Consider the following 26,375-nt stretch of genomic DNA (forward strand, 5'->3'; position numbering starts at 1 on the left):
GAGAGAGAGAGAGATGGAGAGAGGGTTCTCTGGCTGCCACACAGGCTAATGGGAAACAGATTCCTTCGGCAGTTGCTTTCCCACAAGAAACTGAGTATGTGAAGGACCTTCCAAGAAAATGCTCAGTAGCTCCACCAATTCATCTTCTATCACTGAACTAGGAGCGGGGGGCGGAGGGGGCGGTTGGACGGACGGGAGGAGGAAACTTCATCAGCTTGGAATCCTTTGCGCCCTGTTTATCTAATAGAACAGATCAAATAAATACAGCAATACCAGGACGTAGATGACACTGGGACGCGGGGCGGGGGTGAGAGGGAAAGCAAGGCGCACGGCAGCTGGGAAGGAGCTCACCCCACCGCGCCCCATCCCCTCCCTTGGGGGGTTTCATTCCGCCTTCAGCCCATCCAGCAAAATAAAATAAAATACACAGCAACACCCCAGCCTGCACATGAATCGAAGAGGCAGTATCCAGCTACGTTCTACTCAGAGAAGTCCCACACAAATCAGTGTTCAATCCCACCAATTTCAATGGATCTGCTCAGAGCAGGACTAGCACTGGACATAACCCAAAGGCTAAGAGGGCAACTGGCCAGTGACTCTTAGTGACTCTACAACCAAAGGTTGGACGTATCAATAATCTCAGACTCCAACCCTGAAAAAAGCCCAAATCTGGGATCCAGAAGAAGGGCCAGTTAGGAAAATGGACTCAGGGCCAGGGCCTCCTTGAGCTGGAGAAAAAAGATTCATCAGGGTAGTGGCCTTCCCCCAACCTGGTGCCCTCCAGCTGTTTTGGACTGCAACTCCCATCAGCCCTAGCCAGCATGGCTCTTGAAACAAACCAGATGGGGTGCTGGCTGGGGGATGAAGAGAGTTGTAGTCCAAAGCAGCTGGAGGGCACCAGGCTGGGGAAGGCTGTGTTAAGGACTTTGAAGGGAATAAAACACAGATGTTCTCAGTCTTGTCTGTGAGGTATTTGAGCAGATGCCGGCTAGAGCCCAGTGCCGGAGGAAACTGGCTGTTTTTCCTCCAGACGGATGAATCGTGAACTACGTAATGAGAAGCAGTCAACAAAAGAAAGGACAGCTCCTCCAGGTGTCCTGTTTATTGAGCGTTAGTGCTGATTTGCTTGCACAAAGCTTGCACAAAAGTTAGATTATATCTGGCCTTTACTGAACCCTGATTTCAGGGGGTTAAACTACAGTGGTATCTTGGGTTAAGTACTTAATTCATTCCGGAGGTCCGTACTTAACCTGAAACTGTTCTTAACCTGAAGCACCACTTTAGCTAATAGGGCCACCTGCTGCTGCTGCACCGCCGGAGCACAATTTCTGTTCTCATCCTGAAGCAAAGTTCTTAACCTGAAGCACTATTTCTGGGTTAGCGGAGTCTGTAACCTGAAGCGTATGTAACCCGAGGTACCATTGTATATGGAGATTTAGGTCCCTTCCAACTCTATGATTTATTTGCAGGGTGTTTCAATGCCTTACAATATGTTATATGTTGTATGTTCACAAATTATTTGTTCACCCCACACTTTTCAATGCACTGGCCTGTCTCCCTTCTCTTTTTTTTAAGTGGCTCTGTGGCGCTAAATTCACTTGAATTACATAAACCTAACTTTCCTGGTATACGCTTGAATCCTTCCTGCAAAACACTTTGACAGTCTTGAGACGCCCAAAGAAGGAAAGAAATAAAGAGGAATAAAGTAGAACATCCTGTATCTTGGCAGTGTCTAGGAAGGCTCAACAGGAGCTGCCGATTCCACCCACTATGAGGCGGAGGCAGGATAGGGGCCAAATTGCAAAGGATTTGATCGAGCAGAGCCAAAGCAAATTGCACAGTCTTGAGGAAACTTATGGTACAGCAATGTAGCCTTTAAAGTGACAGAGGGCTAGAGGTTGATGAAATCGCGGAAAGGCAGGCCTGATACAGAGGCGATGTTTCTGACCTAAGATTGTGTCATGGGATCGTGTACTCTCTTCCCCTCCTCTAGGAGGAATTCGTTCAGTCTGCTTTTTTCAACAGACTGGCCCAACTTGATGGATCTGGGGCTTGCTCGATGATTGAAACTCCCAACACGCACTCAGATTTTGCACTCCTTCAGATTTTGCAGTGCGGTTTCAGAGCACCAAAAGTATGGAACTCCCCTCCACATACACATTTTTACAGTTAAATGCATATAAAACATATATTTCAAAGTAAAGAACAGAGAAAAGCATTGGAAAATACATCTTTTTAAGGAACGGGTTCAATAATGCACACGGTATCACATGTATCTATGTGTACAACTCAAATGGGAACTTTACATGCATTCTTTCCAAACATGCAGACAAAACCGGATTGATCTATGATTGAGCGCCAGCAAAAATGAAATGAGATGGGTGCAAGTTGATACGTCCACCTCTACATTCCTCCCATAGTTTGCTTTAACCTTAGTAGGGTGGTACGCCTGCATCAGCCCTAACTCTGGTTAACCCTAGCACAGATGGCTCCTATTAACAGAGTGTGAACTTTGGGATTCGAAGTGGATTTGCTACTTAAGACCAAAGGCCCATCTAGCCCAGCACCCCATTCTCAGCGTGGCCAGTCGGATGCCCCAACGGAAAGCCCCTAAGCAGGACCTGAGTGCAACATGACTCTCCGCACTTTTGATTCCTGGCAGTTGGTATTCAGTGGCATTTACTGCCTCTTGACACTAGAGATAGAACATACTTCTGGCAATGACAAGATAATGCGTTAGCCACCAATGCAGGACATAATGCCACACGCACAGCCATGATTAATACAAGGTGAAGGGATTTGCGGTGGAGAGAGAGCACGGTGTAATTCCATTGATTATTAAATGTGACATGGCATCTTGAATCTTAATGTGTTCTTTCCCCTGTCACCAGCCCCCTGCACACAGATCTGCCAGACAGATTCAGTAGTGTCAGGATTCAAGCCTGCAATGCGTCCGTAATACTTTGGGAGTCTGGCAATCAGTCTGAAAAGGCGAAGATGAAATAGTGCAATAAATTAATCATTTAAGAGGCTGGGAACAGGAGGAGATGCTCTTTATCAGTGGAAACAAAATTTAATGGGTTTTGGATGACTGACTGAAGAACACTCCTACCGCAGGCCTAATTTGGTCCCGTGCTAAGAGCAGAATCTCATGTTCACAATCCTGCGCTTATGGGTAGGTGTTTATCATGGGTGGATACTCCTCGTGCAGCTATGTCTGTGTCTATGTAATCCGTTAAGGGTGTTGGAAGTTGTTAGGAGCCCTCTATTGCCCTCCCAGAGCTAAAGTTCCCAGAGTTCCTGAGTTTAACAGAGGGCTTGACTGTTAAACTACTCTATCAACTGTAGCCAGAGTATTTGGAGGGGAAGCCATGACTGTTTAAAGTGGTATCATAGTAACTTAAATCTATGATGCGAATGTGGCCCTTAATAAAGTGGCCGCCGAGACCATACAACACTGGTCTTGAAAGAACCTACACTGGCTCCCAGTATGTTTCTGAGCACAATTCAAAGTGCTGGTGCTGACCTGATGTCCTTGTCTCCGACAACGGACCGCAGTTCACGTCAGGCACTTTTGAGCGGTATCTTTTGGGACTGGGCATCCGCCATGCCCTAACGGCACCCTTTCATCCATCCAGCAACGGGCAAGCGGAGAGAATGGTGCACTCGGCAAAAGAGGCACTGGCGCGCCTGGACCGGGGAAACTGGCACGAGCGGGTCGCCGAATACTTGTTCGTGCAACACATCACCCCTCATGCGACCACAGGGCAGAGTCCTGCTGAACTGCTTATGGGCCGCCGCCTCAGGTCACCGCTCGACCGGCTGCACCCGGACTTTGCCGTGGCTGAACCCCCAGGCTGTGCCAACGCGCCACGGCCATTTGTTCCAGGAAACCAGGTCTTTGCCCGGAACTATGTGGGGGACATTCCTTGGGTGCCAGCCACAGTAGTGGGAGTCACTGGACCTCGCTCGTACCAGGTGGCACTCGAAGACGGACACTTGTGGCGCCGGCACATAGACCAGCTTAGGCGCAGGGTTGGGGACTAGGACACTACCGTGGTGCCCCCAACTGTGCTTGTGGCTCCAGAAGAGACACTTACAGATGGCGAGGCTCCACCTACACCTCCCTCGCAAACTGCCAGCGTGGAGCCGAACCAAGCCGCTTCAGAGGGTCTGCCAGACTTACCACAGACTCAGACCACTCCACTTGCAGAGGCTCCACCCACAGCAGCGGATCCAGGGGATTTGGTTTCAACGCCACCTAGGGTCACACCACAGCCTCAGCAAGAATTGGGTGGCCCCCCGGACCTGGCTACCAGTCCCCGGCGGTCTGGCAGTGTTTCCAAGCGCCCAACTTATTTAAAGGACTATGTTGTTGGACATGTATCACTGTTGGTCTAAGTATGGGAAATGTAACCGATATGCTTTTGTGCTTAATTGAACCATTACGTGTAGTGCTGTATATAAGGAAACCATTACAATTGTAACTAACGCCTTATCTCGGTGGGGAAGGGTGTTATGTACTGAAGTTCTCACCCTGGGCCAGCAGGGGGATACTGTAGATAGTTTTCACTCAGGTCCACGTCAGTTATTTTAGGCGGGAAACCCTGGGTTGTTGTTGCTACAATGTTGACAGCCGGCTGCCTATAAAAGCAGGCCGGCTGAGCTGTTTGCTGCTCAGTTCTGTTCCAGCTTACAAAATAAAGAGCTGCTTTGGAGAAATCGCTGTGTCGTCTGCTATGTCAACCCACAACTTAACACCTTTAAAGCCCTAAACAGCCTCGGTCCAGTATACCTGAAGGAGCGTCTCCATCTCCATCGTTCTATCCGGACACTGAGGTCCAGTGCCGAGTGCCTTCTGGCGGTTCCCTCGATGCGAGAAGCCAAGTTACAGGGAACCAGGCAGAGGGCCTTCTTGGTAGTGGCACCCGCCCTGTGGAACGCCCTCCCACGAGATGTCAAAGAGAAAAACAACTACCAGACTTTTAGAAGACATCTGAAGGCAGCCCTGTTGAGGGATGCTTTTAATGTTTAATAGGTTATTGTATTTTAGTGTTCTGTTGGAAACCACCCAGAGTGGCTGGGGAAACCCAGCCAGATGGGTGGGGTATAAATAATAAATTTTTTAAAAATTATTATTATTATTATTATTATTATTATTATTATTATTAACCTCAACAAGTATCACCTTATTGCAGGTAATTAAAGAAACATCTATCTTTTAATCACTTACCTGGTGACGCGGGACACTAAGAAACTCTGGATCTGGGGGCTGCTGACGAAGGCCAGAGTACCGTTGCCATATTCCCAGCAATGCTGCTGAGCCTCCGGCCATTCTGCTTTCTCTGCCACCAGCCAATAGCAGTGGCTGTTGCCAGGGAAGACCACGCTATCCAAGGGGCACACTGGCTGGACCGCTGTGGAGGAAGCATCAACATGTCATTGTTCAGGCTGCTTCCTGGAAGCTCAAGGGTCAGACTCTTGTCTTTCCTGACCAAGCTATGGCAACAAAGTCATGGAAGAACCCCAGGGCAGCCAAGGCCAAAATGAAGAGCATTACCTTGCAAAGCTTATTTTAGCAAAAGTCGCCTAAATAACTTGGATGAGTATAGGGAGAAAAGAAATCATGGTAACTCTCTACTGAGCAAAACTGGACAAAAACAATGTATAATTTGAGGAGAAAGTAATAAGAGAGGTTTTGCCTTTGTTGCTCCAGGTCTTGTAGAGAGCAGGGAGACATTCAACGAAACACACAGAAGAGAAACCCCCTCACAAGTGGACAGTCAATCAGGGCATGTGATATCTCAGGAAACAACAGGCCACTCTGCCGGGTTCCTAGGCCTGGCCTGGTTGCTAGGCAACACCTCCACCCCCACCCTGCTCGTTGAATTTAACACTAACAGAAATAATTAACTAGGGGTTAATTACTTGATTCAATAAAATGTTGTTCTAAATTAAATGCTCATAAAAATACCTGTAAGTTGCAGTCCTTAATCTTTTCTAATAAATTCATTTAACTATACTATAAAATGGTGTGTACATATGCAGATAAATATTCACATGAATCAAACACACACTTTCCTATTTCTGTTCAATAAAATCATTGGTCTTTATTGCATTTCCTCAAGAAACTTTATTTATGTCAAGATTGAAATTCCTGACATAATCACTCTCAAATCACAAGTTCTGTGCATCTCTTGTGTCTACCACATTTCACTGAAGTCTTATGGGAAACTAGAATTGGCAAAAACTGCCAGCTTAAATATAACAGTTTGATGGGCTGCTCTGTAATATACAACAAATGTCTCCATAATATCCTGTCACCCCAAATATAAATTAACGTGGAATTTATCCAATTCACTTCTATATAATAAGCTTCTTTAGCACCCCAGGTGATCTAGTAGCTTGAATATGATTGGAAAGGGTGTAATTTCATGATATAGTCCGTATTCTACAGGAGACAAATGTTATTGGGTTGTTGGGGGGGTTATTTTATTATTATTATGTATTTTGTGGTTGTATATTCTGATTTTATCCTGAGAACTGCAAGTACAGGGCGGTATACAAATTTAATAAATAAGTTACGTAAGTAAGTAAGTAAGTATTGTGGCTTGTATTTAACCCTAAGGCCACATTCACAGCCTACATTTAAAGTGATATACCACTTTAAACCATCATGGCTTCCCCCAAAGACTCTTTGGGGCTGTAGTTTGTTAAGGGTGCCAAGAGTTGTTAAGAGGCCCTATTTATTAATTACATTTATATCCCACCTTTCCTTCCAAGCAGCTCTAGGTGGTGTACATAGTTCCCCCTCACCCCATTTTATCCCCACAACAACCCTGTGAGGTAGATGAGGCTGAGAGACAGTGACTGGTCCAAGGTTGTCCAGTGAACTTCACGGCTGAGGGGGGATTTGAACCCTGGTCTCACAGGTCCCAGTCCAGCATTCTAACCACTGCACAACACTGTTTCTCTGTTCCCCGCTCAGAGCTACAATTCCAAGAGTGGTTTAACAATCAATCCCTCTTTCAGGGAACTCTGAAAATTGTAGCTCTGTGAGGGGAATCTGGACTTCCTTAAAACCCTCAGCACCCTTAATGAACGACAGCTCCCAGAATTCTTTGGGGGAAGAAGCCATGACGGTTTAAAATGGCATCATAGCACTTTAAAAGTGAATGCTGCCTAAGTTCTACTACTGAAATTCATGCACCTCAATTAGTTATGTCCATTAATTTCAGTGGCCTACTATACGTATCGCTTACGCAGATACATATACCCTGTATATCTGCATTGTTGTAACCTGTCCTGGGATCTTGTGATGAAGGGTGGGTAATTGAGAACAACAACAACACCAACAACAACGTGAAGTTGCCAGCTCTGTCTCTCCTCATCAGACAATATTCAACTCACTTTGTCTGGACTCTTTCTCCTGCGCTGTGATGCTATACACAGCTGACAGGTCAGTTCCCCCTCGATTCCTTATCTGCAACCTCAAACTTTCATTTGTCTTCACCACACGAGGACACTGAAGCTCTATCTCCTCTGGGGCTGCCACCACCGTGACGTTGGTCTGTGCGGACGTCAACCGGCCACCGACAAAGATGGCAACCGTGACGCTGTACTGCCCAGGCGACGTGTACTGGTGGAGGGCAGTTGTCTTGGTGGTGTTCAAAAGGCCTGTGTGGTCCCCAAAGTCCCACCGAAAGGTGTCAATGGGAATTGGGGCCCAGACGCTGAAAGCTACCCCTTGGTAAGGGGCAAAAGGAGCGTCAGGCCCCACCAAGGAAATGGGCAGCTGTGCCGGGAAGACACTTGGAACGAGGGCAGGGCCGCCACACACAGGCCCGGCGGGAGGCACGTCACAAAATGGCAAGCAGTCCAAGGAAGAGTTTGGTTCGAGAGCGATGCCACACAGGCAGTGCGCCTCATGGCTGAAGCCCGCGTAGTCCTGCCCTCCAGCAAAGCAAAAAGCGCCGCATGTCTCTTCCGTCAGGTTCTGAGGGAGGGTGGAGGTGAATCGGACAATGGAATCGGCCACACCTGTGTTGTTGTCTGTCAGGCAGGCAATGTAGTCAGCTCCTGCAAAAATGGTGGAGGGGTGAAGAGAGAGGACAAAACAAATGAGGTCTCACATAAATACGGAATTCCAAATTATAGTTCTCAAGTCATTAGGCCAGAGGCAGGGAAACTCCAGCCTGGTGGCTCAATGCGGCCCTTCAGGATTCTCTATCAGGCCCTCAGAACTCTCGCAGGCCTTAAGATGCACCCCTCACCAGCCCCAATCTGTAGCCTCCTCAGCTGCTTTTGCCTGGCTGGAACGTTCTCTGAACTGTCAACGATGAGCTGCTTTGTCTGTGTGGCACCTGCTATCTTGCAAATGGCTTGGCTTTATTTCTTAAAATTTACTTTCTGAGCAAGCAGTTTATGGGTTGTAGATAATGTCAGTCCTAGTCTAGGTAGACCCATTGAAAATAATGGGTGTAAATTAGGTCTACTAATTTCAGTGGGTTGACTCGGAATAAAAAGTTAGTTGAATACAACCCCATGGATTTTCTAAGTAAAACAAATACATAATCCTCACTTCCCTATATGGGAAATATTCCCACTTTTGCTGGTTTAAAAAAAAATAATTAGAAGAGGCCTGATAAGCTGATTTTCTTATCTCAATGCAGCACAATGGAACTTCATAAAATGGGACTAAAAGGCATCTATTTTTGTAACGTACTTCGGAGACAGGCCAGACTTGCATACCAGACTGGTACATTCCCTTTCTTGGACCAACATGCTTATGTCTCCCGTTATAAAAAGAAAACCTTGAATTGGTCTGACTTTATCAATCCACCATTATTTATTTATTTCCCAGCTTTCATCCTAAATTCCCAGTGTGGGTTACAGAATTAAAAACAACTTTCAACTATAATGCCCACCCTCCCATCCATAGCAAACAGAGGAGAGGCGCCTTTCCCCCCATTGATGGGGTGGCTGATATAAGTCACGCTTGCACGGCATTGTGGGCCCTGTCTCTTTCTTTCCTTTTCCCAACCCCCGATGTGGCCATTTTGTCTTCTGCCACACCCTACAGCAGCCATTTTGTGACTGGTGGCGCTCACTCAACATTCTGAATGTGCCCATCGGCCCAAATAAATGTTGGCATCTCCTGTCCTAGCCTCACCGCAAGTAACGTCGCTGAACGACACGTTGAAGAGCGGGACGTTTGCCACCACAGGAGGCTGAGCGCATCTCGTTTCTGACCGACGCACAATCTTCACTCTTCTCTCTTCCACCCAGCGGGGGAGCCAGGCGAGGCGGCAGTCGCAAAGGAACGGGTTCAGGCTTAAGTTTCTGAAAGCAGGCAGAGGAGTGAGATGAAAGGCACATTCTCCTGACAAGCAAAAGCCAGCCTTATAAAAAAATTATTTTCCTACCAATAACCGCTGTGACTTATAAAGCAGAATGCAGGATTCCCGCCCCTGCCCCCCCCCCCAAATTATAAGTGCCTTGCAATTTCACATTGGATGGGTTGCTGCAGGATTTCTCTGGCCTAGGAAGAGAACACAATGTCTCTACTAGGTTTCCAAAGGATTATGACAAAGTCTGTCAAAAGCTATGGCACGTTAATGGCAAGCCCTCAGAAATGTCAGAGCTAAAAAAACAATGGGAAATTTCTTTGCTGCTGTGAACCTACTTTCTGTAATGCTGCACACCAAAGATTAGTGGGATGGAAATGTGGGAGTGTAATTTAGAGATTAACTTTCTAGGGTCCCTGCAGCTGCTGCCAACAAAGGTGGCACTAGAACAGCGTTGCCATATTTCAAAAAAAGCCCAGGAAACCACCAAAAGTTGTTGACGTATGGCAGCCCTACACTAGAAGTGCTGGAGTGGTGTCAGACCTGGGAGATCAGGGTTCAAATCCCTTTTCAGTCATGAAGCTCACTAGGTGACCTTGGGCCAATCACTGCCTCTCAGCCTTATTTACCTCACAGGGTTGTTGTGAGGAGTAAATTGTAAGGGAGAGAACTATGAGTTTCACCTTGACTTCCTTGAGGGGCGGGCATGAAATATGGACTATAAATGCAATAAACCTACTGCACTATTACATTAGAAAAAGGAGGAAAAGAAACAATACTCTCTTGAAAAGATATGGAAGTTTAGCATGCTCAGACTTACATTTCACTTAAATTAAATAAATTATCAAATATTCCATCTTGTAACGAAGAAATCTTGTTGTTGCTTATATCTCTGCAGTCAGGGAGAGACAAAGAGCAATATTATCCTGAGTATTATCTTGAGAACAAAAAGGCTTTGTTTTCTTGCCCAGACCCCCACATCCTGCCCCATATCAGCTGGAATGAAACAAGAGAGAAAGGAACCAGAGTCCTTGCTAATTTAGCAACAGCCTAAATACCTTTAAATAGGTTTAAACTACATGTTACGTCATATTTTAGAGATGCATGTTTAGCACTACCCTCCTTAACTTCCAGGGGGAAAAAAGGATTAGGAATGTGATGCATGGAGAGAAGGGACTTTAATAACACTTTCCCGCGCTCCCTGCAATGTCATTTTCCTGCCACAGGTCCACCATCTGGCAAGTTCCCTTTTTCCAGGTGGTTTGTGGCAGGAAAATGGCACAGGGAGGAAATGGTTAAAGTCTCTGGAGGTTTTTTGGTGGGCGAGGGGAGAAAGGAAAGTGGCAGGAGAGAGAAAATGGTGAGAACTAATTAGGCCTTTTAAAAAGCAAGTTTAATGTCATATGTTGTCTGGACCTTAAATCCCACTTTTTCATATAAGCCCTTAGAGCTGGTCTCCGTCTGAGCTGACACTGGCTTTTAGCCCAGAGTGGGATGCCAGCCTTGGTGGCTTTTTCAGACCAAGGTACCCCGAGTATGAAACTGCAGCTAATTGTCTTTGGCTACGTTGGTCTTCTTCTTAAACCACCTCTCCTTTCCTGCACCAGGAGCCAACAAGCCCCAAGATGCGTCAAAAATGTCCGTCCACCCAACCGACCACTTAGGGCTGACAGCCCATCCAACACTGTTCTCCTTTTTCCCTTTTCAAGAAGGATAATATTGTTCAATGAATAGAGGGCAAAGGCTTTGGCTCGCTAGAGTAACGACGTTCTGAGGAAACCAGGGAACCAGAGCGGCTCAAATCACAGCCCATTTTGCTTTTTAAAACCTCATTCTGCGGTAGGGATGCAGGGCTGTGTGACAGAGAAATTCATTTGCGCTTCCCAAATCAACATGCGAAACAGTGCACAGATATCCTTCAAAGTTTGCTCTTCTCTGAATTTTGTGATGCGGTTATCTAACCGAAAAATGAGTTTTTAACAATGTATTTTTTCCCCCTTTTGCCTCTGGTCCTGCTCATCACTGGCATCCGGCCCCTAAGACAGCTGCCCATGAGGAAATGTGGCCCTCAGGCTCTGCTCCATGCTAACAGAAGTCAATATTCTGCATTAATGAAATGCAAATTCTTCACTAAGAAAAGAACGAAATCTGTGCTTTGTACAGATCATGCAAAGGTGCCTAGCTCCTTTTCTTGCAGAATAGCCACTGAACAACATGAACCTCATTCCCCTCCCCTGATCTTAGCCCAAAGTGTCCCTATACTTTTGACCTCAATGTCACAGCATTTAGAGTTTTCTTTTAAAATTTAAAGCAGGGACTTCGCACACGATGAATGCAGCACTCACTCACTCACTCCTAGGGATGAGCAAATCTGTCAGTTCTTGTTCCATCAGTTTCTCATTTCTCCAGTCTTAAATTCACATTTCCAGATCAGTTGGTGATTTTTCCCCCAATCCTCATGAAAATTAACGTCTTTTTGTGAATTTCTTCCTAGTACACATATTTTTGCATGCAGTTTTGCCCGATATCACATTTTTGCAAAATGATTTCCCCTACTGTAATTCCTTTTCGTAACTTATTTTCAATAACGTGTGGCTTTTTCTGCGCACCTTACATTTTTGTGCACATCACTTGGCTGACATTGCAACGTTCGGAGAAGTGCAAATTTTGAAGGGCGGCTGTGTTTCGGTTCACATTGTGTTGGAATGTGCAAATTAAACATGTTCGCCTTTAAATGTGAACTTAATCCCTGCTCAGTCCCACCTTTCCTACGTGCAGGGTGTCAACGGTGGGATCACAGAATACACACAGGCCTGGGTGACAGGAGGCTTGCCAAATACCAAAAAAGGGAAGGTGAATTTAAATGCTGCAAGATTTTAAAGGATGTAACGAGACACTCACAATTTTGTCAGGGAAGTCAGCTGTGCAAATGCCTCGACGTTTAAAACACTGATCTTGTTACTGGAAAGATTCCTAGAAAGAGAGAGAGAATGAGAATAGAGCTTGTTATCGTTCACATTTTATTTTGTCTTTGTTCCATCATCCTGGCTTCAAAAGTGCTTGTCTGTCTCCCCACTTCATTCCAGACTGAGACAAAAAGCTGTTTTTTGGCATGTGAAAACAGAGGGATCCGCTTAGCCAAAGACAACACCTTTCAGCTATAAGCCACTCACAATTCCTAAAGCTGGATTATCCATTGTAGGAAAATGAGGCCATATATGAACAAAAATAGCCCAAAATATTTCAACGGTAAAATACATTCAGGTGGAATTGGCAAAGGACCAATTGTTGCTGTTTTAAAAAATGTATTGCATTAAGAATGTAGTACATTTTATTTAAAAAATTGTAAACCTTAGTAAGTTTATTTTTATTAATCTTCATGTGCTAAAAACATTTCTCACTAAAAGAAAGATATTAGATAGAAGCATGCATGCGCATAAAATCAAACGAACTCACCAATGATATTCATATAAATAGCCACTTATAAAACGTCAATAAATATTAAATATTTTATACTTCATAAGTCTGCTTATAAATTTTTCATTATTAAATATTAAATGTGATAACATGAATCTCCTCCATCTTTCGTTATTCCAACTCCTTTCTTAAATATATATTGCCCTACTAATCTCCACCCTTCCAATTCTCCCCTATAACCCCCTGATTCTTTAGTGTAATTTTTAATTTAAGAATTGACATTTGTTCCCAGATTTTCACCATTTGCTCATTTTCACCTGGCTTACTGTTTTCCTTCCCGTGTTTTAGCATGCATAATCATTGCGAAGGTTGAGATAAAAATAAAAATCAAGCTCAGATATTGTATGTGTATTCTTGGGTTGTTCAAACCATTTAAGAAACCATTTTGCAAATCCATGTAACATTATATCCAGGTGAATACAGTGGTACCTCGGGTTACATACGCTTCAGGTTACATAAGCTTCAGGTTACAGACTCAGTTAATCCAGAAATAGTACCTTGGGTTAAGAACTTTGCTTTAGCCCATTAGCTAAAGTGGTGCTTCAGGTTAAGAACAGTTTCAGGTTAAGAACGGACCTACGGAACGAATTAAGTACTTAACCGAGGTACCACTGTAATGAATCTGGAGCAGGCACTTTTAAGATTTAACACAGATGTTACAGTTGACATGAAGGGGAACCTCTGGTCACACACTTTTTCTAACCTTCTCTGTCACATCCAAATGGCAATTTTCATACCTGGAGGTGATGCAAAGTCCCATTCTGGATGCAAAAATGACACTTTGCGCTTCCTGTTCCTCTCTTCCCTCCTCTGTAAAATCTGAGATATGTGCCTTGTTCCAAAACGAGAAAAAAAGCATGCATATATATATATTTTCTTGAGCAGTTCCCCTTGTGGTTCTCTTGCCTTAGCTTTTAAGGAGAGAACTGAGGCATGTTCTGGCAATTTCTCAGCTGGTTTACTGCAATATATTGATTGTGTGGCTGCAACTGAGACCCAGGTGTAATTACATTGCATCAATTCTAAAACAGAAGTATTAGGTACTCGTTTGCTTTGGAACTCAATTTAAGGTGCTGGTGCTCAGCTTTAAAACTATGCGGTAGGATAGAAACTGTTTGGATCACACCATTTCCTCTTCATTTCATTTCCTCCAATGAAGCACACTGGCTCTTATGGGTGCTTAGAACAGGGATGAGCTCTTCCCAACTCCACTGACCTCTTAACTTTTCTCACACCACCAGTATCTGTCAATATTCTGCTTGTGTGACACATTCCTCACCCACCCACCCGCACCAGACAGAATCTCAGGAACATTCTGTGACATCAGACCGACTCTGCCAGTGGCTGTGGGAGAATTCGCTAGCAACAGGCTAGGAAGGGTTCGGAGGGCCTTTTCAAAAATCCCAGCTTTCATTTCAGACTTAATTTAAACCCAATCAAGTGGCTAAAACAAAACAGGATTTGTTTGAAAAGGGATTTTTTCAGCTGGCCAAACCACAGTTCCCAAACGCAATTCCCCCTCCTCCCCAAGCTAGAAGACGACGATAAAAAAATAAAACTGAAAGTATTATTATTATTATTCTCCTCCTCTGAAGTCAAGTTATAACTTCGGGATAAATGAAGTCTTTCAAAAGAGACTTTTTAGCAAAGATGCAGGCAGGATAGGTATGAAATATTCAATGGATTTGACGTCTTCTTTGAAAGGTTTGGGAAAGGGGTGTATTTCCTTTCCTTTGTTCCCTCTTCATTTTCTTTCCCTTTTTTGCCTTCAGCTTAATAGCACATTAAAAAGAGAACTGCCAACACATACATTTTACAAAACTCTTTAATTTAATGCATGCAAATTAAAGCTCACAAAGCTGCTTGCAGCCCCCCAAGCCCCCCGCCCTCATTTCCTGATGGCAGAGTGCTCAGGAGCAACCGTGAAAAATCCTTGGCGCCCGCAAAGGAGCTCTTCTCATTTGACACTGAGGATCATTTCTGCCTACTCCCACTCACAAGGCTGGAGACCAAGAACACCAGATTTGCTCTGAAGGATCAATACCACAGCAGCTCCGCTCAAGACTGGCTGGCCCCTCTCCACTTGGTACGGACGCAGTTGTTTTTATAGCTCAAACACCATTTTCCTTGGCTCTTCGCTGCGTACATCTAGTCCCAAACTGCTTAGGAGGGTTTTCCACCTTCTGTCCCAAATACCCAAACAATGTGCAGTGAAAATTCAGATTCTGCAAAGGCTTCTTTTGCAAAACGTCATTCTGCCCGGCCATTTGTTTGTCAAAGAGTGCTCGGTTTTTAAAAATAAGAGGCGCTGAAGCTCAGAACCAACTGACAGCCCTTGTGTCTTAGCACAGATTTTTAAAGCATTCCTTTAAATATAAAGGTGACGTACCTACTTAACTTTTTACTAATCGAAGGCAGCATACAACTAAAAGGGACAGTCAGAAAACAGATGAAGAGCTATGCAGAAACAAAGGGATTCTGCACATATTCAAAGGCACTCTCTTCTCTGTTATTATTTGACACAGGCTCCAGCCAAACTCCAGAAAGAAGCTCTGGAGCAAAGACCTTATAAATCCTCGCTTAAACTGCAGGTGTTGCCTCTCTGGATAAGGAATGCAATTGCTTACCTATTCTTCAAACACACTCAATATTAAGTTAAATTAAAACGGAGGAGGGGAAATTGAAATTAGGCAACCTACTTCTATTTGAGAAACACTGGAACTCTGGCCTGTTACAGGGTTGTTGAAAGCAACTATTGAGACAAACCGGACTTCCTGAACCTGGCACCCTCCATATGTCTTTGAACTGAGCTCCCACCGGTTCCAACCAGCCCAGCATTTTGGGACTATAGTAGCTCCCACCACCAGCCCCAGAACTGCATGGTTTTTATGGCTGGTGCTGATGGCAGCTGTAGTCCAAGACATCTGGAGGACATCAAGATGGGGAAGGCTGAGGACTCAGCTACCTTGGCAAAGGAAAATCGCTTTATATGCATTGTTTATGCATTCTAACACTGTGACACCAGGTGGTGCTGTGGAGTTCCGTTTTTGCTAACCCGATTTCTCATACAAAGTTTGCAACGTGTTTAACAGAAACACTTCTTTGATGTGTCTAGATCCGGCCTGAGTTAATCCACGTGAACCATGCTTGTCAATGACCACACACCTGGCTGCATCAGGCCAGTAAGAGGTTTAGGGTGGGATATTTAGAAAATTGGCTGTTTTTCCCTTACTCCTTTTCCTCTTAAGCCACAAATTACTAACTTAGGTTTGTGGGGGCAAGCAGGCTGATAAGCATTTGTGTGGGCTACTTGTGACCTGGTTTGCAGAGCAGACCTTCACACTGGTAAGGATCCTGTGGGGTTTCTCACCTGAGGCAGCAGCATGTCTGCTCAAAAGGTCTCCCATATTTGGTTTTAAAAGCAAAACAAAACCTCCCTGCATATGGAACTCAGGCGGAAAGCTAGTCTCCCTGAGATGCTAGCTTTCAATGAGGAAGGAGGGTTTTCTTTTTAATGTGTGGGGGGGGGGGGAGCAACTGGTCCTGCCATTCTGCCCCCCCCCCCTGCATTTCAAAAGTGCTTTTTCTGACGGGCCCTCGTTTAAGCTGCGGCATAGTTGTTTTCCTTGTGACGGCTGCCTTCTCATTTCTTTCTGCGCTGCTGCTCTGCTACCTCCCAGCCTCAAAGAGCTGTTATCATGAAGCTGTCACATTAGAATATACTGGAGGCCAAATGCCGCCTCCGCCCCCAGCCGCTCAGCAGCCCCCTAGAGTCATGTGAGTGCAATACTGGAGGTTTGCCATTTCAGTTGCTACTCTTAACTAAACAGCAAAATTGTTCTCTGGTTTCAAATACCACTACCATCACCACGAGCTCCCTGAGTGATGGGCAAAATCTGTCCATTTCAGTTTCTCATTTTTCCAGTCTTAAATTTGCTTCCCTTCCATTTCTGTACAAGATTGCTATTTTAAACACACACACACACACACACACACACACACACACCCATTAGGCTTTTTGAGAGCATTTCTCTCCAACATGTGCATTGTTGTATGCAAAACACACACACCTATGTTGCAATGAGACAATGGAGTGTGCCTCCAGAGGTGGTCAAATAGCTGGAGAATCACACCGCCTGCTGTGGCTGCAGAGACTGGTAAGTCATTACTGCTGCCTCCTGCATTGTTTTTTTCTGCTTTAGCAACACTGAAGTGACCTCCCCGAGGCCCAAGCCTGGGCAGTGTGTATGAAGGTTTTGGGCTGCCCAGATGACAAGGACATCCCTCCCCCCCCCGCCCCCGCCTAGCTGATGTGGTCCGAAGAACAGCAGAGCAATACATTTGGCACCAGCTTAGGGACTCCACTCCAGATTTGTGTAGGGTTTACTCCTTAGCCCTTTCTTCTCCTGAAGATACCCTGCAATGCAGCTGGGGTTTAGGACTAGAGTTTTCCTTCTCCAGATGTGCTTCTTTTCCAGGTTGATGAGCCCCATCTGCCCCTCACTTCCTCTACAGCATGTGCCAAAACTGCCTTCTTGACCGCTGGACCCACTATTGGTCTTGTCTGCTCAATCTGCTGGAGCCTATCTTCGCATGCAGAGAAAGCCCCTACCACACTGAGGGTATGAGACTCATCAGCTACCCTCACCTGGTTTAGCCTGCCAGTCAAAGCTGTTTCCTGGGGTGTGGCCACTATCGCATGCTGACAGCTTCTAGGAGCCACAGCTCAGAGCTGAATGCAGGGTGGGGACCAAAGGTGGACAAACTATCCCAGAAGGAGCACGTGTCCTCCTCCAGAGGTAACAACCCTCCCCTAACACCCCAGCGGAGTGTCAACCCCTTTAAAATAAATGAATGAAGTGACAATAGGCTCCCAAGATCCCACATCACCCAGTTGCCAAGGAGGAATATGGCAGCTCTTGCATTTATTTATTTCTCAAGGCCCACAAACACTTCTGTGGCATCATGGCACATGATTTGGAAATTACTGGAAATTGGGAGTTGAGTCCCTTCGAACACTACAACTATTGTGGCCTACCCCCACAACACCTACTCACTATGGGCCCTACTAAAGCAAACAGTCTAATTGGTCAACGTCTAAAAGATATCGAGCATCAGAACAATCTGGCCACTATAAGGAAATTCTGCCCCTGATATGTTCATTTCTCACCTCTCCATTTTGACTCTCTGGCCCCATATCTGCACAACATATTATCCCAAAATACAGACGTGCTTTTGCACTTGCAAGACTGGATATTTTGCCATCTGCGGTACTTGAGCCAGTGTGGTGTAGTGGTTAAGAGCGGTAGTCTCGTAATCTGGGGAACCGGGTTCGCGTCTCTGCTCCTCCACATGCAGCTGCTGGGTGACCTTGGGCTAGTCACACTTCTTTGAAGTCTCTCAGCCCCACTCACCTCACAGAGTGTTTGTTGTGGGGGAGGAAGGGAAAGGAGATTGTTAGCCGCTTTGAGACTCCTGAAGGGGAGTGAAAGGCAGGATATCAAGTCCAAACTCTTCATCTTCTTCAATTCCAAAAGATCCCGCCTGAGAAACGTCTTTGCCCCTGTGGAGATGGTAGCACCGAAACAGCAGCACACATCCTCCTGTCTTGTACTCTCTACAAAGACCTGAGGAACAAGATCATCACCCCACTCGTACTAACCATCCCAGGGCGCTCAACCACTGCCACAATGTCCTTTCTTCTAGCAAATCAAAATAAGCAGATAACAGCAAAGGTTGCTAGGTTCATAGCAGGGGCAATCAGAATGAGGGCCACTGACGGCTGATTCAGGACTTTAAATTGTGCTCTTATATCAGATTTCCTTTTCTGCATATACTGTAATGTTTTACTGTAGCTATAGATAAAGGTAAAGGGACCCCTGACCATTAGGTCCAGTCATGACCGACTCTGGGGTTGCGGCGCTCATCTCGCTTTACTGGCTGAGGGAGCTGGCGTACAGCTTCCAGGTCATGTGGCCAGCATGACTAAGCCACTTCTGGCAAACCAGAGCAGCGCACGGAAACGCTGTTTACCTTCCCGCCGGAGCGGTACCTATTTATCTACTTTCGCTTTGATGTGCTTTCGAACTGCTAGGTTGGCAAGAGCAGGGACCGAGCAATGGGAGCTCACCCCGTCATGGGGATTCGAACCGCCAACCTTCTGACAGGCAAGCCCTAGGCTCTGTGGTTTAACCCACAGCGCCACCTGCGTCCCTTATTGTAGCTATGGTCACTGGCTAATGCAAATAAAGTTTTATCTTATCTTATCTTATCTTATCTTATCTTATCTTATCTTATCTACAATTCTGTGATTTTATACTATTCTCTGACTGATAATGCCTTGAATGGAACTTGGAGAGGATAGGCTTTGCCACTGTATCGCTCCCCTCTGGATGGAGCAGAGGGATTCCGGTGCAGATGTAAACTCCAGGCTTGACAACAGCAAAGTAGCAAGCCCCTGCGCCTGCTGCGCACTGAAGGCGCAATGCATGGCTTTGCCTTTGATGTAATCTGCATCGTGCATGCACCTCCTCTGGGGTGGCACAAGGGGCTGCTGTTGAGACCCGTCCAAAGAACACATCATGTGAAACAGGCAACTGTTCCTTTGCCAAGTGTGATGTCATGTTCCCATTATGTCATCCGTAGGCCCGCTCTGCCTTTGTTTCTCCGGGAAAAGAAATAAAAAATGTGGGGGAAGGGGGAAAGAAGAAGAAAAAGAGACTGGCTTCAGATTCCTCCTCTCCTGGACCTTCTGGCAAATGGCATCCAGCCAGAGCCGTAATGGGAAAAGCATCAAGGAAAGGCATCTGCCCAGATTCAGGCGGGAGGAAATAGGCAGCGATTCGCTGCAGCAGATGGTGCAAGTTTAGAAGAAGCACAATTGCAAACCAACAGGACAGGAGTACAGAAACTGTAAATGGGGTACCAGTAGCGCAGTAGTCTGGGGTCATGGGGGGGGGGACAAAGACCCATTACTATTTCTGCAGCAGGGCCCTGCAGAGTCCCTGTCTCCAGCGTCCTAGAGCCTCCCATTTAACATGAAAGGGAACTTTTTCAATCCGTTACCCCTGAGGGTGTGGACAGGCTGCTTGGACGCGTGAAACCAACCACCTGTCTCCTTGATCCTTGCCCATCCTGGCTAATAAAAGCAAGCCGGGAAGGGCTGGGCGATGGGCTCTGTGGGGTGGTGAATGCTTCCCTCTGTGAGGGAGCATTCTCAGACCCACTGAAAGACTCAGTCATTAAACCGCTTCTTAAAAAAACATCTTCAGACCTGGCCAGTATAGCCAACTATCGTCCAGTCTCAAATCTTCCATTCTTGGACAAGGTGATTGAGCGGGTGGTTGCCGAACAACTCCAGGCACGCACAATTCAAAGTGTTGGTGCTGACCTTTAAAGCCCTAAACGGCCTCGGCCCAGTATACCCAAAGGAGTGTCTACATCCCCATTGTTCTGTCCGGACACTGAAGTCCAGCGCCGAGGGCCTTCTGGCAGTTCCCTCACTGTGAGAAGGAAAGCTACAGGGAACCAGGCAGAGGGCCTTCTCGGTAGTGGCACCTGCCCTTGGAACGCCCTCCCATCAGATGTCAAAGAGATAAACAACTACCTGACATTCAGAACACATCTGAAGGCAGCCCTGTTTAGGGAAGTTTTTAATGTGTGACATTTTAATGTATTTTTAATCTTTGTTGGAAGCCGCCCAGAGAGGCTGGGTAAACCCAGCCAGATGGGCGGACTACAAATAATGAATTATTGTTATTATTATTTATTATTGCCACTGTATGCTGCAAAAGCTAAGCATTTAGGAACACTAGAAACACAGAGTTTCAAGAGAACGGTGTGCAATTTCTATTATGTACAATGGAACTTCAAGGAAAACACAACTCAAGTCACTCTGAAATAAGATATCAGAGCACTCCAAATAATTTGCCCATGTACATGCGAAGAAAATAGTAGATCTGGCTGAAAGTCAACACATGGGTGATTTGCATTGATCACTGCAATGCATCCCTGATTATACACTAATATTATAATTATACAATACTAATCTTTAAAGGTTGTCTAATCTCCAAAGGCTGTGAGGAAGCATGGCTGGGACCATCATGAAGGGACCCTGCACTTTTGAATTTGCCAGGACACTACTGGGGGAAATACTGATCTAGGGGTCATCTATCTTTTAGTGTGGCAGCAGCTACACTTTGGAACTCCCTGCCAATGGACATCAAGCGAGGTGCCTTCACTGTACTCTTTTCAGTGCCTGCTAAAAACATTTTTGTTTAGACACATGTAGAATGTTTTAATATGTTTCTAATGTTTCTAATTTATTGCTGGTTTTTTAAAAAATGTTTTCAATAGTTGTTTTAACTGCTTTTACTGATAGATTTATTGTTGTATTCTCTTTGTAAACAGTTTTGCAAGGTTCCTTTTTTAAAAAAACACTCAAGCATTGTATAAATTTTATGAAACAAGCAAACAAATGTCTAATGTTATTTCAGGACCGTCAGAAACCTCTGGATTTTCTCTCCAGAGACTAGAAGACTCCAAATTTGCAGCACAACTATGATGTGCTGTGTGGTTGTTGCATTTTCAGTTGTGGCAAACCAAGCCACCTGAAAAGGTATTGGTGACAGGAAGAATATAGGAAGCTCACTTACACTGAGTCAGGTCCTTGGTCCATTTTGCTCTGTAATGTTGACACTGGCTGGCAGTGGGTCTCCTGCGAAACCTTTTCCTAGCCCTACCTGGAGATACCAGGGACTTAACCTGAGACATTTGGCATGCAAAGCAGATGCTCTACTTCTGATCACCTATAATAATGGCTTGCTTGAGGCTATCAAGTGTCTTGGTGAAAATTAAACCCTGCAGCTTCCTGCCTCTCGAGCCACAAGTCTAAACCCAGAATGCCAGTTTGCATGTGCTCCTTCTGCAGCTGTCTGAAAACATTGTGGAAGTCATCTTCCAAAGCCCACTAATGGAAAGGAAATCTTTGACCATTTGGAATAAAGAAGGGAACAAAATCACCGCAGGGAGACTCCCCCCCCCCGTCTCCATCCTGTGGTCCAGATTCTGCCTGACTCTTTCGCCTCTCAGCCAGGTTTATTATATTTAGTCATGATGCAAAGGAGGTTAATTTTAGAAGGATGATGGATTTTGGAAGCTGGAAGGGATCCCCTAGAGAAAACTATACACTGAAAGCTCTCTGTTTGCTTTCTCAGTATCAGCTGAATGTAGCGGACAAATGCTCCCATCAGCAACTTTCAGGCCTCAGAAAAGTTTCAGGTCAGCATCTAAGTACATGCTAGAAAAGGGCCTTCCTTGGCCAAAATAGAAGGAGAAGAACCAACAGGATAAACTGCAGATCAGCCTCCTCAAAATCTAATGGGAGTTGTAGTTCAGCAACATCTGGCAGGTCAAAGGTTCCCCAGACATTGGAACGTAAGAAGCTGTCTTAATATTGCCAGACCATTGGTCCATCTAGCTCAGTAGTGTCTACACTGACTGGTAGCTGCTCTCTAGAGTTTCAGACAGGGGTCCCTCCTAGCCTTACCTGGAGATGCCGCTGAGGTCTGAGCCTCAGACCTTCCACACACAAAGTAGATGCTTTACCAATGAGCTATGGTCCTTCCCCTGCCCAGAGGAAATCTCCTTCTGCAGAGACCGGAAGGAAGAGTGTTTTAAGGTAACTTCCTCTTGCATCTTTTTAATTAAAAGCCCTGGAGCAGTGCGGGGCTGGAACCTGGAAGCTAAGCCTTACAAAACAATAACTGCTTAAAAAAAATATTGATCTCCCTCTTTAGCAGTTGTTGTTTTTTAGTCGTTTAGTCGTGTCCAACTCTTCGTGACCCCCTGGACCAGAGCACGCCAGGCACTCCTGTCTTCCACTGCCTCCCGCAGTTTGGTCAAACTCATGCTGGTAACTTCGAGAACACTGTCCAACCATCTCGTCCTCTGTCGTCCCCTTCTCCTTGTGCCCTCAGTCTTTCCCAACATCAGGGTCGTTTCCAGGCAGTCTTCTCTTCTCATGAGGTGGCCAAAGTATTGGAGCCTCAGCTTCACGATCTGTCCTTCCAGTGAGCACTCAGGGCTGATTTCCTTAAGAATGGAGAGGTTTGATCTTCTTGCAGTCCATGGGACTCTCAAGAGTCTCCTCCAGCACCATAATTCAAAAGCATCAACTCTTCGGCGATCAGCCTTCTTTATGGTCCAGCTCTCACTTCCATACATCACTACTGGGAAAACCATAGCTTTAACTATATGGACCTTTGTCAGCAAGGTGATGTCTCTGCTTTTTAAGATGCTGTTAGCAGTCATAGAACTGCTGAAATCATAGAGTTGGAAGGGACTCTGAGGATCATCTAGTTCAACCTCCTATCCAGCTGTCCCATATGGGGATCAAACCTGTAACCGTGGTGCTATCAGCACCACACTCTAATCAACTGAGCTATCCAGATGCTGACCCCACCAGGACCGCTTTTCAACAGACCAATTTCAAAGAATGCTCTTCAAAAGCAAAACCGTGTGGCTTTATCAGGACTCCAGAGCAGACCAAAGCAGGAACAAAGTGCACAAGGCTCTACTTTGTGGCTCAGAATGCAATGGCAGGTCACTCACCTAAAGTTAAGAGACCTGTGTGAGACAATTAATACTTTGCTCAGGATGAGCCACCTGGGAAGCGGAAGCTGAGGTGGAAGGGGAAGGCGAGGGGAGAGACTCCATCAGGCAAGGCCTCTTTCCACCTGCCTTGCCCTACCCTCTAGTCTCTGCTTCTCAATGTGTATTGCATTGTTTTATGTACTGTGGCTTGCCGTTGTTTTATTGATTATAGTTTAGATATTATTTATTGTAACTGTTGAGTGGATTTCTGTTTAACTTTTATAAGTTGATATTATTATTTTATACTATTCTAATGATTGTTGAATGTTACTTTTTTGATGTAGGTTGCCTATTTAAAAGTTATGTTTTATTATCACATTTTTGTATTGCATTAGATTGTTATAAGATGTACATTTTTTGTTTCTTCAGCTTGTAAACCGCCTTGAGTATTGTAAGATAGAAAGACGGTATACAAATTAAAAATGATGATGATGATTGCACTGCCCAGCTGCAGCAAATAACAAAGGATGATGGAGAAGGGAGCATCATTCATTTTGTCAGTTAGTCAGAAGGGAATAAATGGTGCATCTTCACAAATCCCACATGTGGCGATGTTCTAAAGGCCAGAACAATCCATCTGCCCTTTGGTCCAAAGAACTGGGAATGTGACCAGGGAAAAGGAATTAGTAAGTGACAAAATAGAAATTGGACACCTCTTCTGTGCAAAAGAAAACCACCTGTCCTGGTTCCTAAGCCACTCGCCTTAATACGTGGCAGAGTCTGGACCACTGTAATGCAGGAATCACAGCTAAAGAATCCCCATCAGATGGCCACCCAACCTCTCTTGGAATGCCTCCAAAGAAGCAGAGTCCAGCATCTTCCAAGATAATCAATTCCAATGTTGAACAGCTCTTACCCTCAGAAAGCTATTCCTAATGTTTTGGTCAGAATATCCTTTCTCGTCATTTGAATCCATTGGTTTGGGTCGTATCCTCTGGAACAGCTGAAAACAAACTTGAATATGGCCTAAGGCTGTGTACACAACATACATTTTAAAAGCCCACCCACCCAGAATCCTGGGAGCTACAATTCTCAGTAAACTACAGTTCCCAGGATTCCGGGTGGGCGGGCGTTTTAAGTACACGTTGTGTAGTGTACACAAGCTCTAGACAAAACCTTCCTCTGGTTCTCTTAACTCATTTTTGAAATGTCTACCTCCTTCTGATCCTGGCCAGCTGTTCTCCAGCACCTTCAAGAGAGGCAAATCTGTCCTTTTAATCTTTCCCCCATAAAGGAATTATGTATCTCACTGCGTAAAAGTCTAACCGCATTACCAATTGTTAACAGCCGGTGAGCGGCTGGGAAGTGGGGGGGGGGGTCCCTCCCCGAGGCCGCCCCAATGCGCCTGCCTGTTACTCCAAGGGTGCAGGGAGATAAGAGACAAGGGAGAGGGTTGCAGATATCGAAAGAGCTTTTGCAGGCCATTTGCAGAGCAGGCCCTGGGCATGTGAGGTGGGCGTCCCCTCCCCTATCCCCCCCCCCCGGTTTGTTTGTGATCCTGTAAACCCAAGGCCGTCCAGTGCACGTTGTTGCGTCGTTCCCCACGCCGTCCCAGCAGGGCTGCTGTGCTCGAGCGGATTGGCTCCCCCGCTCTCCAAAGGAAACATCTGCACATTCCAGACACATTTTGTAACGGGAGTGAAACCCATCCTTGAAGTGAAATTTTACAGCCGCCATAGCGCACAGTAACGAGGGCTGGCAGGAGGGAACGGAAAAGTCATGTTTAAAATATTATTCCAAGGGAGGCGGCTGCCAGGGCCTCAAATTAATCATTAGAATATGCCTTTGGAGTGGGGGGGGGGAGAGGAGGTTGGGGGGGAGAAGAAGAGGCGTTATGTAACGTTTCTGTCCCCCTCCAGATTACAGAATGGCCTCCTTTCGCTTCCCTGCCGACCCACCCACCGCCTCCAAGTGCAGAAATGCGAAGGCGGCCATGTTGACAGGGCTGAGAGCCTCTCCTGCGAGACGGTGGGCACAGCAGAAGGGGAAAGAAAGAGGAGGCCGGTAGGCCAGCCGACTGTGGTTAACCAGGACATCATTTCATGCTTCAGAGAAGTGGGTTTCTGAGGGCCGAATGAGATGGAACCATGACACTATAGTTATGCTATGGCACTCACACCACAGCTGTGCTTCCAAGGAACTGGGAATACAGTGGTACCTCGGGTTACATACGCTTCAGGTTACAGACTCCGCTAACCCAGCAATAGTACCTCGGGTTAAGAACTTTGCTTCAGGATGAGAACAGAAATCGTGCTCCGGCGGCACAGCGGCAGCAGGAGGCCCCATTAGCTAAAGTAGTGCTTCAGGTTAAGAACAGTTTCAGGTTAAGAACGGACCTCCGGAACGAATTAAGTACTTAACCCGAGGTACCACTGTACTGCCTCTGATGTGGCGCTGCCATTCTGAATGGTTAGCAGTTCTGACAGCTAGGGATGATGGGAGTGGTAATAATAATAATTATTATCATCATCATATATTTATACCCCAACATCTTGAGATAGGCTGGACAAAGGCCGGGGAGAACAGGGTCCCCACTCAGCCACAAAGCTCAGTGGGTGACCTTGCACCAGTCGCCATCTGACAGCCTAACCTACCCCACAGGGGGATTGTGAGGATTAAATGGGGAGGACAGAGTATGCTGCCTTGAGCTCCGTGAAGGAAACCATATGAATAATTCTTAAATATTAAATAATTATATACTGCGACACACTGATGTATTTAAACCAGTGGTCCCCCCCCCCCCAAAAAAAATGGGATTCATTGTTGCAGATTTGAATTTTATTGCGTATTACCTTCCTTAGTGAGCGGTACAAACCGTTGTTCTGAATAATGCTTTTCATAAGGTAGGGGGGTACAAAGTGCGCATTGGAAAGGATGGCTGCATTTCAGTTGATGTAT

At 45.7% G+C, this 26,375-nt stretch overlaps 1 protein-coding gene across 2 annotated transcripts in view; it reads right to left on the reverse strand.

Annotated features, from left to right (window-relative positions):
- PKD1 (polycystin 1, transient receptor potential channel interacting) overlaps window positions 1–26,375 on the reverse strand; it is a 110,232-nt gene that overhangs the window by 58,478 nt on the left and 25,379 nt on the right. For both annotated transcript variants that reach the window (XM_080981663.1, XM_080981662.1), the window contains exons 2-6: window positions 12,249–12,320; window positions 10,168–10,239; window positions 9,173–9,342; window positions 7,411–8,079; window positions 5,234–5,417 (exon numbers count right to left, since the gene is read on the reverse strand). In XM_080981663.1, coding sequence (XP_080837789.1) covers window positions 5,234–5,417; window positions 7,411–8,079; window positions 9,173–9,342; window positions 10,168–10,239; window positions 12,249–12,320 — 1,167 coding nt within the window. The remainder of the gene's footprint in view (window positions 1–5,233; window positions 5,418–7,410; window positions 8,080–9,172; window positions 9,343–10,167; window positions 10,240–12,248; window positions 12,321–26,375) is intronic.

The sequence above is a fragment of the Podarcis pityusensis genome (genome assembly GCF_964106645.2).
Source record: "Podarcis pityusensis genome assembly, chromosome: 14".
Taxonomy (NCBI): Eukaryota; Metazoa; Chordata; class Lepidosauria; order Squamata; family Lacertidae; genus Podarcis; species Podarcis pityusensis.